Source organism: Astyanax mexicanus, chromosome 17, assembly GCF_023375975.1.
Source record: "Astyanax mexicanus isolate ESR-SI-001 chromosome 17, AstMex3_surface, whole genome shotgun sequence".
Lineage (NCBI taxonomy): Eukaryota > Metazoa > Chordata > Actinopteri > Characiformes > Acestrorhamphidae > Astyanax > Astyanax mexicanus.
The window spans coordinates 13,713,702-13,729,873 of record NC_064424.1 but is presented as its reverse complement, the minus strand read 5'-3'; the positions used below and the strand labels follow the sequence as shown (position 1 = coordinate 13,729,873).

At 36.9% G+C, this 16,172-nt stretch overlaps 1 protein-coding gene across 4 annotated transcripts in view; it reads left to right on the top strand.

The window, feature by feature from the left end:
• The window catches only part of apbb3 (amyloid beta (A4) precursor protein-binding, family B, member 3), a 42,036-nt gene that overhangs the window by 10,676 nt on the left and 15,188 nt on the right, over window positions 1-16,172 (top strand). For all 4 annotated transcript variants that reach the window (XM_049466049.1, XM_007259558.4, XM_049466051.1 and 1 more), the window contains 5 exons: window positions 5,791-5,978; window positions 6,648-6,721; window positions 10,846-10,897; window positions 12,753-12,899; window positions 14,680-14,807. In XM_049466049.1, coding sequence (XP_049322006.1) covers window positions 5,791-5,978; window positions 6,648-6,721; window positions 10,846-10,897; window positions 12,753-12,899; window positions 14,680-14,807 — 589 coding nt within the window. The remainder of the gene's footprint in view (window positions 1-5,790; window positions 5,979-6,647; window positions 6,722-10,845; window positions 10,898-12,752; window positions 12,900-14,679; window positions 14,808-16,172) is intronic.

Sequence of the window (16,172 nt, the reverse complement as noted above, 5' to 3'; positions counted from 1 at the left end):
AAATACTACTGTAACACTATTATTTAACAATGCTGGGTACTAGGGGTGTAAAGTGCAATTATTTTTTTTATACAAAGACTAAGACAATATCTTTAAGGAGAGATGGTGCCCAGTTTGATTTTCTGCTCCCGCCCCCTTCTCACAGGGTCGGGGACCTGTTTATATAGGGCGCTTTGGTATAAATCTGGAAAAACTTAATCATGCTCTAAGAACGGTGACATCCATAGGAGTGGTCTTTCTGGAAGAATGGATGCATACATTACTGAGGACAAAATACACTGCTGAGAAAAATACATGATGAAAATTTATCTCAAAGATGTTACAAGCCAGAATATATGTGAAATACTTGTTTGTTGTTTATTTTCAGTGGTTTCAATTCCATAAATTAGAACAGTGAGAGATAAAGAATACAGAAACATAAAAACAAGAAAGGGACAGAAATATGAGCGAGCAGGAAGAGGAGGGAGAGAAAAAGGAGCGAGCAGGAAGAGGAGGAGCAGAATATGAGCGAGCAGGAAGAGGAGGGGCAGAAGAGCAAACAAGACTATAATTACTAGAGCAATACTCTGGAAGTAACTATAGTTCCCACAATACCATGCAAATCTATCAGCTTAAAGCACAAATTGTTTTGAGGAGTCACATGCACTTGTGAAATGACCATATTTACACTAATTGCATGTACTGTCTATACTTAATGTGATTGCGTAACTGACGACCCATGCTGTGGTGTTTCAGGAGGATAATGTGTACTATTACACCCCTACAATGGACAAAACTCTCTCAAATTTTTTTATTACTTTTACTATTAATACAAGTTGACTTAACTAACTTAAAATAGTTGAGTTCTGCTGTATGTGGATTGTACTTATTTGGCATAGAAGCATAGTTTATTTGTGTTAAAGCAAACAGTGGGATTAAAGTGCAATTTTCAAATATACGTCTGTAGCTGATTCAGTGCTTCAAATGTTTTGTTTTTTTCATCAGAAACTACCTAGAAAGACCACAATGCTGACACTGATTATGCATATTTTACAGCCTTTTTACAAGTATCAGTGCGTCCTGGCAGGAAATGATATTGCACCAAGATGCTGTGTGTGTGTGTGTGTGTGTGTGTGAGTTTAAATTTACGCTGAGCAGTGATGCTGGATTCTCATTAATAAGTCATAATGCCTCTCAAATGGATACTCATCTGTACAAGGCTTGAGTTTTGCAGTGTAACACTTTTATTGTGTAATTACAGACCAGGGCAGATCTTATACTGGGGCATATCAGTGACAGCATGATCGACGATTCAGATTATTATATGTTGTTGTTTTTACATTCCTTAAAATTTTCTCCTGCTTTACATTCTGAATCATTTTGCAGTTGGAGACTACAAAGCAATAAGCCCTTGTTTTCTTGTTGATGTTTTTTTTTTTTTTTTTTACAGAATCTGATGCATAAACTAGTTATTAAACTGCCAGTTGCAGTTATCTCAGGCTGAATCTGGATGCTATGGATTTGGTTGTTTCCCCAGCCTTGTCTTAGACCCTGCTTTGTCACAGCCTGCTGACGGCACAAACGGCTCGCCAGCCCAAAATACTAAAAACGTCACAACAGCGCTGAGCAGTTATTATGGGCTGTCGGGAGAAGAGAGGCTGGGTAGAGCTGGAGAATGATGCTCCCTGGGGAAGGGGTGAGGGCCTGGAAGAACACACATACATATACACACACATTCACACAACTACTCACACACCCACATTTATACATCTAAGAGTAGGAAAGTGAAGGAGGATTGAATCAGTGGAAGCAAATAGGCTACTCATTTACTGACTACAACTGACTAGCCAGGTGTGGGCTTATGTAACACAGCTTTTGTGTGTGTGTGTGTGTGTGTGTGTGTGTGTGTGTGTATGTGTGTGTGTATTTGTGAGCATTCATTTGTTTTATATAGCTTTTTTCCATTTCAGAGAAGAGGATTAATGTGAGTCACAGAGAGACTGACCTGTTTAATTGAAGTGAAGTGGATTTCAGGTGGTAAAGTTGGGGTTTAAGCCCTTACTCTACATCAGAGCTCAGAGCTGTCAGGCTGCTTTGTGACTCAGTCTGTCACTCAGTCTAAGTCTGTCAAAGCACTGATTTCTGACACAGAGGCGAACTGAGTGACTATCACCTGCTTTAATTCAGCTTATGGCATTCAGTCACAAGCCTTTAGCTTTTACACCAAGTCACTACACAAAAGTTTGTCGACAGTGCGTTAAAGTGCATCCATTGTTGATACAGGGGCACAGATGTGAAAACACATCTTGTATAATCTTCGTTGAAAAGCATTCCCATTGGTCTGTGGAGCAGTGGAAATTTAGACTGACCTCATTGATGTTCTTGTGGCTGAATATAATCAGACCCTCACAGCAGTGTTCCACAATCTAGTGCAGGGGTAGGCATTAGGTGGCCCATGGGTCAGATGTGGCCTGCAAGCATTAAACATCTGGATCATGAGGTTATTTGAACTATAGTGAATGATGATGAAAAAAATAAAAATAAAATGCTTCTCCGGCGAGCTTTTGTTCACATATCCCCTGTCTCTCTGTTGCGCTCGGCGTGACTTTAGTTTCCACCTGTTCTCATCTTACCACCCGTTCTTGGGCTCCCTATCTTCTTAAAAGGGCATTTTTTTCCCGGCCGTGTCCCAATTCACTAGCTTGGGCAGTGGTAGTGTATTAGACTGCAACCCTGACAACACTTGGTACATCACGAAAAGAAAAACAGATCTGTGCTGTGCTCAAAGCTACTGCTAGCAATTGCAAGCTTTTATTTTTTTTCTTTTCATTTTCTGCTCCCTCAAAAACAAACTGGACTACCTCAACTAACTACCAAACTTTAAAAAAGCAAACTTTGCTACAAGCTGCGATCTTGCAAAACAAGACCACAGCAACACTGTCTACTCTAAAAAAGAGGAAAAATACCGGTAACTGCTTGGTTGCAGAACTAAAACAAAAAAATCTGAAAAAATTCTGTAAACAGCCATTCAAAGTTAGGCTCATAATTTTTCCCGTTAGCCCTCTGTAAAAGGAAAAAAGTGACTTTCAGAAGTAAGGAAGTCTATTTATGTGTGTTTTTGCCACTGTGTGTGTGATTTGTGATCTTCCTAGACTCTCATGGGCCTTATCTGCTCATCGCCTGGTTAGATTACCTGCTGTCTTCAGCTGAACACACTGAAGAGTCTGTGCTTGTTCAGGTTGCTGAATGAGCTGACGTGTGATGGAGTGGTACTCTCACTTACTGTCTCAAATGATCTTATACTGGCTCTGGTTTCTGTCGTTCTCTCTTCTTTTCTCTCTTAGTCTCCTTTTCTCCTCCTACTGTCTGTATTTTGTCTCTCTGTCTCTTCTTCTGTTTATCTATCATACTCTTCCTCTCATGTTTCATCCTTCTCTTTCTATCTGTCTCTTTTTCATTCTATCTGCCTCTTGCACCGAGTCACAATTTCTCTCCTTATTATCTATATTTAGATCACTTTATGTCTTACTGTATGGCTTTCTTTCACTGTAGTGTTCCCTATCTGACTCTGACTCAAACTTTTTCTCTCTCACTCTATCTCTCTCTCTTGCTTTATCTGTCTCGCTTACTTTCTCTCTCTGTGTCTCACTATGACTTACTCTTCCTCTCTTTATGACCTTTTTCACTCTCTTACTCTGTTTCACCCTATTTTCACTCTCTCTCTCTCTTTGTCTTTCTCTCTTAGTCTTTCTCACTCTTACTCCAGCTTTGGTTCACTTTATATTTTGGCCTCTGTGTTCTCTCTCTCTCTCTGACTTGATCTTCCTTTCTTACTCTAGCTCTTCCTAACTTTTTCAGTGTGGCTTGGCACTAAGAGAGGCATTCTTTTTTCTCTTTTTCTCCTTCTTTTCTCTCTCTTAGTCTGTCTCCTTTTCTCCTCCTCTCCTTCTCTTATCTGTCTCTCTTACTCCTGCTTTCCCTAACTTTGGCTCATTTTATATTTTGCCTTTTTCTCTCTCTCTCTCTCGTGCCCTCACTCTGAGGATAGCAGTGTGGCGTGGCACTGAGAGGGGGGCATCCTCGCTACCCGTGCAGCCACAACCTCGTGTCACTACTGACCCACTTTTTGTCCACACACACCCACACGCCCCACACTCTGTGTGCTGCCCTCTGAGCCACTCAGGCCGTGTTAGTTGTAGAATGTGAGTGATGTGAGTGGAGTCTTACTAAATCATTCTCTTAGGCTAAAACGCTCGTCATAACTCAGTACACACAGCTGCTCCATCCTGCCCCTAATTCACAGCGCTCATCAACTGAGCCAATGACAGTGTGGCGATTATGTGTGTGTGCGTATATGTGTATAACGGAGATTTAGATTGCGAGGACTAAAGGGAAAAGGCATAGGTCACATGGTCTAAAATGTTTAGCTGCTGTGGACGGTGACCTTATATTTGGCTGTGTGACATGAAGGCAGATGGGAGCTTTGCTCTGTCACATGTGATCATGCTGTGTGTGTGTGTGTGTGTATGTGTGTGTGTGTATGCCTGCAGGTTTAGTTTCTGGGTGGGTTTGGGCAGGCTCTTTCACACGTTTAAAATGACGTATTCAGTGTAGTTATGTTTTTTTTGTCTTCTGATGTGTAAGAAAGGGTCACTCTTGACCATCGTGCAACGTGTAATACACACCTACCTCCTAAAGGTGTTAAGCAGCCATACTACTGTGGTGTGTAAATACTTATGTATGTATATTAGTGTTGGGCAATATAATGATAATACCATACACTGCGGAATCTATAAATAATGACAGGACCAACTTGGTGTGTGCCATATTATATTGTACTCAATAATATCGACAACATTTTTAAATATCGTGAATAATATTAAACCCTGAAATATTGTGCGATATCACCCACCCCTAATTATCACACTAGGGTACTTCTTTTTTTTTACTGTTTTTAGCAATAGAAAATTCACACTGTTCTCATTTTCCATTATATATCTACTAGAGATGGATTATATCTGTCCAGTATCATTTATTTCACTTTAATCCTGGATATATTGAGATATTTGGAGTTCATTATTAGTATCATGACATTTTGGATTATTGACAGTTACAGTTACAAATCTGATAAAATTCTTTTATTTTTTAATATCTCAGTTAGGGGTGTTCCATATCATATTGTATACAATGATAAAAATAATTTTCATTTTGTTGCAGTAGTGTATTCTCAATTATTTTTTTTTTTATTCAGTGTTTTGTCATATCGGTAAGAGTATCGTTATTGCGAAAATACCATTAAATATTGTGTTACTTTTTTAGGGCCATATCGCCCACACCTATTACTAACAAATGTGGACTGTATTTTTAAGTGACGTGTCTAATGTACCAGATTTCTGTACTACATTGCAAAATTAGCACATTCTTTCATTTGCTCTGTAAGAGCTCAATGATTGGCCAATTGCGAGTTTAACAGAATTTGATTTTTTTTTTTTCAAGATGTACCACAAAACAGTTAAAAACACCCCTAAGGCCATGCTTTTCTATCTTCTTAGCATATGTAATTTGGGCCTTAAATAGCTGGATCACAGCCTGCGCTGTAGTGTGTAGCCTGTTAGATAGCTAACTAATCCCTTAACTTCTATTGTTAATGCGATGAACAGAATGTTAGCTATCATTCTGTGTATGCTAATGCTAACCAGCTTCTCTCCTGATTTGTCACAGATACTTCTAAACTTTCTTTGTCATCTATTTCTAAATTGTAATCAATGATTCCTGACTTTTTTTTGTTCTGTTTTGTGAACTTGGTTACAGATGATATTTGGAACGATCAGAGTTTAGCGTTGGACTCGGACCTGCCTCCAGGATGGCGCACCATACGGGACAGCACTGGCACCTACTACTGGCATGTGCCCTCTGGCACCACACAGTGGCAGCACCCATCATACAACCCTGAGGAGGAAGAGAAGGGTCTTAATGGCCTCCCAGCCAACCAGGTCAAAGTGAGTGAGCTGTGTATGTACGGCGGCTGTTTGATGAAAATTGATTCAGTTTGGTGTGTGTGTATGCAACACATTATACTGTATACCCACAGAGACACACACACACATATCCAGATATTTTGTAAAAACTGAGTTATTTGCTTTTTTTGCCTCCTGTCCACAAGCAAATGCATTTTTGGTCAGCTTTTCGAAAATTCTCTCCCAGGAACAGAACTCCATAAATGACAATGTCTACATGCATACATCACTAGATTTTGGCACACATGGCTATATGTATATAGGCTATGGTTCTATTACAAATAAAAAATGCTCTATTTAGGTTTAGAATTGGTAATTTTGTGACTTGCATAAGACATACAGAGTAGTTTGTATTTGAGATAAAACCTCTGTTTTCTTTTTTCTGTGGGGTGTGTTGATGTCATGATTTATGAGGTACTATAATGCTATGTCTGTAAGTTTTGGGATTTGGAGGATTTAGGGCCCTCTCTGTTGAGAATAGGTAATTGCACCGAGCATGCGAAAGAATCATTTAAAACTGGGTGGGTGTGATGCGGTCACCTTTCAGAGCGGATGAATCCGGTTCTAGGTTGTGTTCAGTAACAGAGAGAGAAAGAGTGGTAACTATTGTGAAGATGTTATATAAGGAAACATCTTTTTCTCCTCTGTCAGACCGTTGGACCAGATGGGAGACGAGAGTCCAGAGGCAGACTTACTGAAATGCCAATGACCTCACTCAGTGATGGGTAAGCTCTTTTATTTAGGTACCAGGTTTTCCTCTCACCTCCCAAAGATACACGTTATATTATTATATCATATAGTATATTGGCAGTGCTGAATTGCTCCAAGCAACACTTAACAGTTTCCAATAAAACGGCACTATAAACACACCCCTCTTTCCCTAGATATTTTGTCTTCTGTGTTTTCCCATTTGCTAGCAGCTGTAATGAAGCCACAAGCCTCCTTATTTGACAGCAACACACACACGTACCCAAGGGAGAAAAAATACCTGGCACTTCCCTCAGCAGATGCCATCTGTACTGGTGATTAATAGTGCCAGGCTGTTACGTATCTATGTGGGTAAGGGGTGTAACCAAAAATAAGTACTTTTTAGAATGAAGAGATACTGTAATGTTTTTTTCTGAATGAAACATAGGAGATGCTATACTGCCTAGATCACAGCTAACAATGTACAAGTTACTTGATTCTGTTTGGTTCTGTGTTTGTTTTGGAAAGTCCTTAAAGGTGTAATTTCGTAGTTTTTTTTCATTCATTTTTAAATTGTCTAGTTGTGCTCTCTAGTAAAAATGAATGCAATATGAGCTGTTTTTTGTAACAAAAAAAAGTGCTCCGGTGATCCAGTATAATGATGCTTTAGTCCAGTGGAGGAGTGGGCAGGAAAAAAAAACGATTGGATTTTGGCTCTTGCTCATGAATATTCTCACATGCAAACATATCACCTCTGATTGGCTAACAGCACTGTGACACCAGCAGGCAGCAATATGGACAACAGTTAGAAACATTTTAAAATAAAGACATTTTTACACTAATAACAGTATTTGCAATGTTGTATGTTACTTTACAACATGTGTAAGTGCAGTTCAGCCACTGACCTGGTCTTAGAGTCTCTGTAAAAGCCTAATCCACTGGATAGCCGCAGAATGGCCCATGCAGTTGGAACAAAACCCCGGTGGATTTTTACTTTCTGGACCTGGACTACCCACCTTGGCTTACACAAGATAGCTAGCTGGCTAACTTCGCTGGTGGTGTTCTATAGATAAATTCTAACCATTTGTTCCTTAGCTCTGAATTACTGGGCAAATGATATAACACTGATGTATTATTTGCACAAATAATACTGCCTGTGGGTGGTCGCGAGCCAAGGTGGGCGAGGCCATGAATACTAATTCACAGGTTGGCATAGATAAGATGCTTTTCCTGATTGACTCGTTTTTCTGAACATTTTCTTTTACTAGCTACTACAGACAATGGAGGTTGAGGAACTGTTTCAAATGCAGCATCATATACAACTCAGAGAGACCTATTGTATTTCACAAAGAACTGTTAACTGTAAAGTGTAAAAGGTTAAGCGTAAAAGAAGACTAAAATACCTTATGTATGTTTTGAAGGCATTTCAGCATTCTGGCTTTATATTGAACTGCAGTGTTAGAGAGGGAAAAACGGGAGCTATACTGTGGCTACTGCTGCACACAGTAGGAGCTCTGGGTGAGTGGGTGTTGATGGAGTCCGAGTCACACAAAGCAATTACCTCAAGTTCTTTTGGCAGCATATGAGGTGACATCCATGAAAAGGGGTGAAGGTGCTATCTTTTCCTCTGCATCCTCAACCTGCACAGATTTTCTCAGCTGGCTGCATGCCATGCTGTACCTGAGCACACAGATAAAGCAGGATTTTTGGTTTGCAGCCCAGCAAGTCTCATTTTCAACTAATAATCTAGATCAAGCTTGATTAGGAATTGAGTTATTTGCATAAAACCATTACTCTTTGTGTTTGTTTATTCTTTGAATGAGCACCAAGCATTTAAAAGGACTGATTATTTCCTTAATCAATTTATGTGTTAGCTTTAGGGTCCTGCATGAATTTAATACGAATTGTCTAATAACAGTAGGGCTGGACGATACAAAAATATATAAATATTTTCACAATACACAGTATTTATCATTATATTTTGACACACAGACGAAATGTTATAGTAGCCCCAGTCATCAACATGCTAAAGTTATTTAAATTAAATGATTTTAATGTATTAAAATGGATTTAAAAAATGTGCTGTATTTCATCCAATTAAATATAACTAATTACACTTTTTCTGATAGATATTAATTTATTAATTGATGAAATCCACAATACAATATGCTTAGAGAAGTGTATCATTTATCACAATAACAAGTCATGGTACAATAAATTAAAATCAAATTGCCCAGTTCTATTTTAACAGTTTTAAATGGCCTATTTAAACAAAAGTAATTTACAAAGATGATTTTGTATACAATAATATTTATATAACAAAAAATAATGAAATATAGCAAATGTAGAAATGTACTTTACCAAAATAATAAAGTGCAGAATATCATGTAGAAATCTATAGAAAAAAATGCTATTAAAGCTTCACAGTAAATAATGGAGCTATATATTTAATTACTGTGTCATGATATATTGTGTATGATATGAACCCTCCTAAATTACAGTGTTAATTATAGCGACTAGGATATTTAATGATTATTTGTAAAAGCATATCACATTTCTCTGATAACCCTTGTCCTTGCCACACACACACTGTTGGCACACCACTAAATAAATGAGCTCCGAGGGGTTCTTTGAGCGATGTCCTAAAATAACCTGTTTTGATTCCATAAAAAAACCTTTTTATATGCCAGATGGTGTATATAAAATAGAAGATAACTATTACAAGTACATTTGTCAATGAAGTATATGACGTGTAAAAGCACATCCAGCACAGCGGACATGTGTAGCTGGTCGAAAGAAGAGAAGAAAGTGTTTTAAATGGAATCTTGCCACTTTCTACAGAGAAAGAGATACTGAAGAAAGGCTTCAGTCTTTCTAAATGGAAAGAGCTTTAACAGCGCTACATAGCAGAGTAATGGAATCTCTCACCTAATGCTCTGAGGGGGAAAAAGCACATGATGAAATGAACAGAATGTCCTTTAATAATTTATGAGGACTACAGGAATGGTCAGGGCAGAATCCATGGAAATTGTATAATCATGTATGAAATTACAGATAAAAACAGATGTCAAATCCATGTTTTTATATCTATACGCCAAAATGATGTCATTATGTAAAGCAGTTATATAGGCTCCTCAGTTTTTTTTTGTTTTTTTTTTTAAGGTACCTAGTTTCATCAAATATTTATATATACACTAGGGCTGTCAATTGATTAAAGAAACTAATTAATTGCACAATTTGCTGTGATTGATTGTAATTAGTTGCATTTTCCTGCCTTATGTTGAAACATTTAGTAATAGATTTTTAAATATAAATGAAAAAAAATAAATAAAAAAAGATTGTCAAGATGGGATTTTTTTATATTATTTGTGTTTAGTTGTTATTGCCAGATGATTTTCAAATAAAACCACTACATTAATGCAAGGTTTAGATCTTATTTTCTGTGTTGTAATGATTTAATGTTTGCAGCTTATATCTTTTATTAATTCAGCTAGTTACTGAGACAGGCCTAAAATTAATTGGAAAAACTAACATAATTATAAAGAGATATACAGTACTTTACAGGGTATTTAACATGGACTTTTAATGGATATTTATTTGACATTATAATTTTCTTAATTTTCATTGAGTAGCTTTCTTGCACTGTTAAAAATGTTTCATATAAAGAGCTGCAGATAGCAGCACACACACACACACACACACACACACACACACACACAATTAACCTCAGTATCTTCATTCCAGCAACCACTGAACAACCACCCACTTAGCATCTGTTAGAGCAGAGGAGCACAGAGCTGTAAACATTTCCCACCAACTTTTAGTTAGTGATGGGTTGGAGGATAATGAGGTATTTGAAGCTCAATGTTTCACTGTTGCAAAAAACACTGTTCAAAGAGTGCTGAAGCTGGTGCTTTGAATGGCATCCCAGAATTTTAACACAAAATATATACATGTGTTTGCAGTGCTTTAATAATTTTTGTTATGAAAAAAAAGCTGGAATTGGGATTTTTTTAGCAATGATCTGTAAAGCTTGCCCAACCTTGCAGCAGATTCTGTGAAAAAATACATTATTTTGCATTGATCATCTGGGCATTACTATCCAGTATACTGTATTTTAGCTATGCTAGGATATGCTAATGTGTTTCTCTCACTTCCACAGCGTGTCATGGCAAGAAGAGTATTTTTGTGCCAACATGGACCCAGATGCCAAGGTACCATTAAGCTGAGCTTTCTTTACTTTTCTTTTGTACTAAGAGAATCTTAATGCTGAATATCATTCTCTACAAATTCAATCCAAACTTATCTAAAGTAAAAAAAAAATAAAATCACTTTACTTTTAGTATCAGTTTATATTAAATGAGACATTCTGAACTGATTTCTTTAATTCAGTAGTGACTTTTTTTGTTTTTTTGATGCACGGCTCAGTGGTAGTTTAAAATAAAATGTAATAATATTACACTAATAATATTTACATTTTGTATATTTATATATATTGTATTACGTTTTATATATTGTGTTGTGTTTTTATATTCCACTGTCCAAATAAGTGGAAAATATGCTTTGACCAACTATTTCTTGAGATGCAACCAAAATAAAAAATAATTGAATAAGAATAAAGAACTCACTAAAAAGTAAAATAAAATATTTAATTAAAAACATAATTTACGGCCTTCATCAGAAGTTCATTTTTGGAGTTTCTGAAACAGAATTCATGTTCTACTGTGAAATAATTAAAAACTCCACACTCTACTAAACTCTTTCATTTATCTTCTGAAAACTCTCCTCCTTTCTGCCAGCTAGGCAGTAATATTCAGTAATTGCACCTTGAGGATGCATTATGGTTTTCTGAACACCATGTTTAAAAACAAAAGACTCTGAAGACTCAGAACTGTATTGGGATTAAACTAGCTGATACCCAATTCATTAAAATACACCTGGATCTGCTCTAAGTGTATTAGGACATCCCTAATATTATATTATTATATCAGCTCTGAATGAAGCTATGTAAAAACATTTTTTTTTTACTTTGTGGTTCTATATTTCCACCTCTGAGTGGCTTAGTGCTGTCAGTACTCAATAACAGTTGTGAATTGTCTAAATGTTGAAGATGTCCTGAGGTAAAGGGTGAAATAGGAATGTGTTACTGCTACTACAGAATACAGATGGTAGGGAAATGAGAAGGTGAGATTAAGGACAGAACATGGATCAGTCTGTGTGGATGTCACTGACGTGTGTGTGTGTGTGGTGTGTATATGTATATGCGTGTGTACTGACCTCTAAAAGGATGAGAGAGGCATTACTAAGGGCAGAGCTCCATTAAGCGTGTGTAAGAGGATCCAGGTCACAGTGATGACAAACACAAATAGCCTCGACAAAAAAATCATATCTGGACGATCACTGGAATGAATTGCATATTGCAGTGCAATCCAGGCATGTAAACTCGGGTACTATCCACATACCATCTGGTGTGATTTGTCATTTGTTAAAATAAATAACCAGCACATATGTTTCAAAGTCAAGTATGTGCACAAAATATTTTTTATGTACATTAACATATTTATATATAGTTATATAAATAGTACTTACCAGAAATTCTAGAGCATGTAAAATATATTAAATAGACAAGGATATCAGTTAATAAAAAGAATAAAAATTTTTTTAAAAATCCAACCATTTTTTTAAATTGGCATTGATTGAATTCAAACTTTTCATTTCCTTTAGGGTAGAATTTTTAGGGGGTATTCTTGTTGAAACACATGTTCACATGTTCTATATGTTATAATGTGGTGGACTTTTTACTATCATTTTTTTTACCCTATATTTCTTTTTATAATGTATTTTTCTTGTTTATTAGCAACTTTCCTTAAAATCAACAGCCCAAAATTAACACTGTGAATATAATCTATTATCTATTAATAATCTAAATCAAGTCTTTGACTTCTTAAAATGTTTATTGATATTGGCTACAAAAGCTTATATCAGCAAGGCCTATCCTAAAAAAATTTTTTTATATATATATAAAGGTTGATCATAACTGTGTATGTTTGTGTGTGGTGTGTTTGGCAGTGTTTTGCTGTGCGCTCGCTTGGCTGGGTAGAGATTCCTGAAGAAGAACTGGCTCCAGGGAAGAGCAGCCTGGCAGTCAATAACTGTATCCAGCAGCTTTCACACAGCAAGGCTGAGGGACGAGACGCTGTGGGCGCCTGGGGAGAGGTGAGCCGTCTGATCCAGACTGTGTGAAGATATGACAGCGTTTGTTATAGAAACACAAGTGTTTAAATGAAACATCTCATATAAAATGACCACTTTTGTAAAAAAAAACTTTTAATTAAAGTTAACTGTTTTTTTTTTTTACTGACACCATTGCTGACACAGATGTGCAAATGCACCCGTGCACAGCTTGTCTAGTCCCTGTAATATTGCTAATGAACAGGACTTTCTAGAGCAGATAAACATGAACCTATTGGCCTCATGCCTTGCAGCTGAACTGTGTTCTCTAACATCCTGGCCTCACTAATGCTCTTGCTGCTAAATGCAATCAGATCCTTACAGCAATGTTTCAAACCCCATGAGAAAGCCTTCTCTTGACCTTCCCTTTGAGACAGTTACTCCAACAAAAGCAGGAAAAACTCTTTTTAACACCCTTTATTTCAGAAGAAACAATGAATAAGCAGATGTCCTAATACATTTATCATATAGTCCATAAGTGTATGTAGAACAAAGCAACAAAAAGCATTGTTTTGTATTAATCACAATTCTAGATATAACAGTGTATTCAGCCTTCAGCAGTTTAGCCCTTTTATTCGTGTTAGAGCGATAAGGAGTAACTGCAGGCAGTCTGTTATTGGAGCAGAGTTATTGGAGCAGAAGATCTGGGGGGGAGATGATTAGATATTGTACTGTTTCTGACTGACAGGAAGCAAATGCGTTATCTCGGGCTTCTAAAGTATCCAGACATCCGCAGCCAATCAGGAACGGGCAGCCAATCAGAATGTAGTTCATTTAAATGAAGCAAATAATGAATCTGTCTTTAAAGAAATGGGGAAAAAAGTGAATGAACATGATTTATACTTACCCTAGATGGAGTTACTTAACCAAGATCTGTGCAAAGGGAAATGCTAGTCTATAGCTGCTAACAAATCCTGTTAAGCTAACACCGCTAACAAACTCTGCGTAGACTGTCACCAATCTCATTTCAGTAAATATATGCCAAATCCTCATACAAATCCATTGTAAATCAACATATAGTTTCACCTCCTGAGACCTGGACTTTTGCTCAGTGTGCATTTGTAATTTCTCTAAATTTCTATTTGGCAAAAAACAGTATAGTTTGGGACAGTAGTTTCTGATTCCATTTGGATCAAATTAGTCCAAATACAGTAAATAAACTATTTCTAAAAAAAAAAAAACATGCCCCATGTTTCTGTCTGGACTGGCTGTAGAAACTTTTAACTGGGATTCCTGCCTTATTTTTTTAAGAATTGAGTGTAATGTTGTCATGTGATCACTGGATGGTACAGGCAGTGTCTCCGTATGAGGCCAAAGGGTTAAAGTTTTTAAAAATTAAGTTTCATGGTTCAGAGATGCAGAAAGGTAATGTCTCCATATGAGGATTTATGGGTCTGAAGAGGTTAAAAAGCATTTAGTACAACAGCATAGATAGATCTTATTTGCACATAAAAGCTAACTACGCAAATTATCACCCAAATGGGTTGGAAAACAGTACTAAAATATATACAGTATACAAAAAAAGATTATACAAACAAAATAATATATTTTTTAAATATTTCATTATTAATGTTAAAAAGCTTTTGATTATGGCAGAAGATATAATGAGTAAGACTTCTGCCTGGTGAAATACAATGGCTCTAATCATTTCATTCTAATATTGATGTCTATGTGTGTATTTCTGTGTGTCTGCATGTGTGTGTTTGTGTGTGTGTGTGTGTGTTTGTGTGTGTGTGTTTGCCTGTATGCATGTGCATGTGCTAAGGGTCAAGATATGATGATGGTTTTGAAGAAGGACACACTCAGCCTTCTGGACCCTATAGATCGCAGTCTCATCCATTGCCAGCCCATAATTAACATCCGAGTGTGGGGGGTGGGCTGCAACAATGGCAGGTCAGTACTGCAGCACTTCATTTGCTTTTTTTTAACTTTGTCATTTGTTTCTGTATTTCTTTATGCCATGTTTTCTCTTTTATTTGCATTGTTGTTTTATTTAATTTAAAATAAACTATTTCTCTGTTAGTGTCAATTATATTAAACCACCATAAACCCATTGATTTAGGCAGTGGAGCAGAGGAAGTGTTTACTCTGGAATGACGGTGACAAGTCCAACACTTTTGGGATGACTTGAGAATGAGGAGTTTTTGTCACTAAATGCAATCAAATCTCCACAATCATGCTCCAAAATCTAGTAGAAGGTCTTCTCTAGACTGTGTAGATGCTTACTCTAAAAGAGTAGACTAACCTCTTTTATAATACTCTTGATTTTAAAAGAAACAAAAAATGTGCAGTAGACACGTGGTGTCAAAATGATAATAATTGTGTCCATACAGTGTATCAGAGATTTAGAGTGCTCTTAGGAAGGTCTGTATATTCATAGAAAAAGAAAAAAGCAGAAGTGAAAAAAGTCACCCTGTGACAGTAGCCCTGACCATAGAGTTCTCTAGGGACCAGGTGTAAACTAATGTCATTCACTGTGGGAAAAAAAGACTGTCCTTCATAGCAAAAGTGTTTTGATTGATCTGTGAATCTGCAGCCTTGGTCAGACCTCAGATCTCTTTGGGTCTGCTAACAGAGTGATCAGACTGTTACATTAAAGTGCTCATGTAGAGCGAATCTGAGCGCTGCTATTTCTGGACACACTCGCCAGTATTTCCTGGAAAAAACAAGCCACACAGCCCGACTGATATTTATCATCCAGACACACTTAACCTGCTTTTGTTTGGCTTTGATTCATATACCTAAAAAAAGTGTGCCACACATGTATAAAGCAGATGGCACTCCATGTAGTAGTTTATCATAGGGCAAAGTAGTTTTGGTTCTCTTCCTCCCAGAGTAACCTCTTCAGCACATCCACCAGCATTCTGATCAGACCGATATTTATTACCGTTTAAATGAAATTACTGTGTGTAGGTAACATAGCATTTTTTATAGTATCATTTTGAAGCATGTGCACAGTTCACACTTACAGCAAGCCAGGCCAAAAAGCTACCTCTATACCATGGGATTAGTTTTAACAACCGTGTCTGTCTATGCAGTAAATCTTACCTTGTATGTCACATTATCAGTTTTGTGTTTGGTGCTGGAAACAAGGTTTATGCTGGTAGAAAATTGAATTGTTGCATAAAAACGTAATTCTTAAAAAAAATAGCATAATGCTAGATTGTATCCCACACTGATAAGGGCCAGATTCATACAGTTATACAGTTTAGTGATTCATCTTTTTAACCCAAGGACTGCAATGACTGTAGGAAAGCA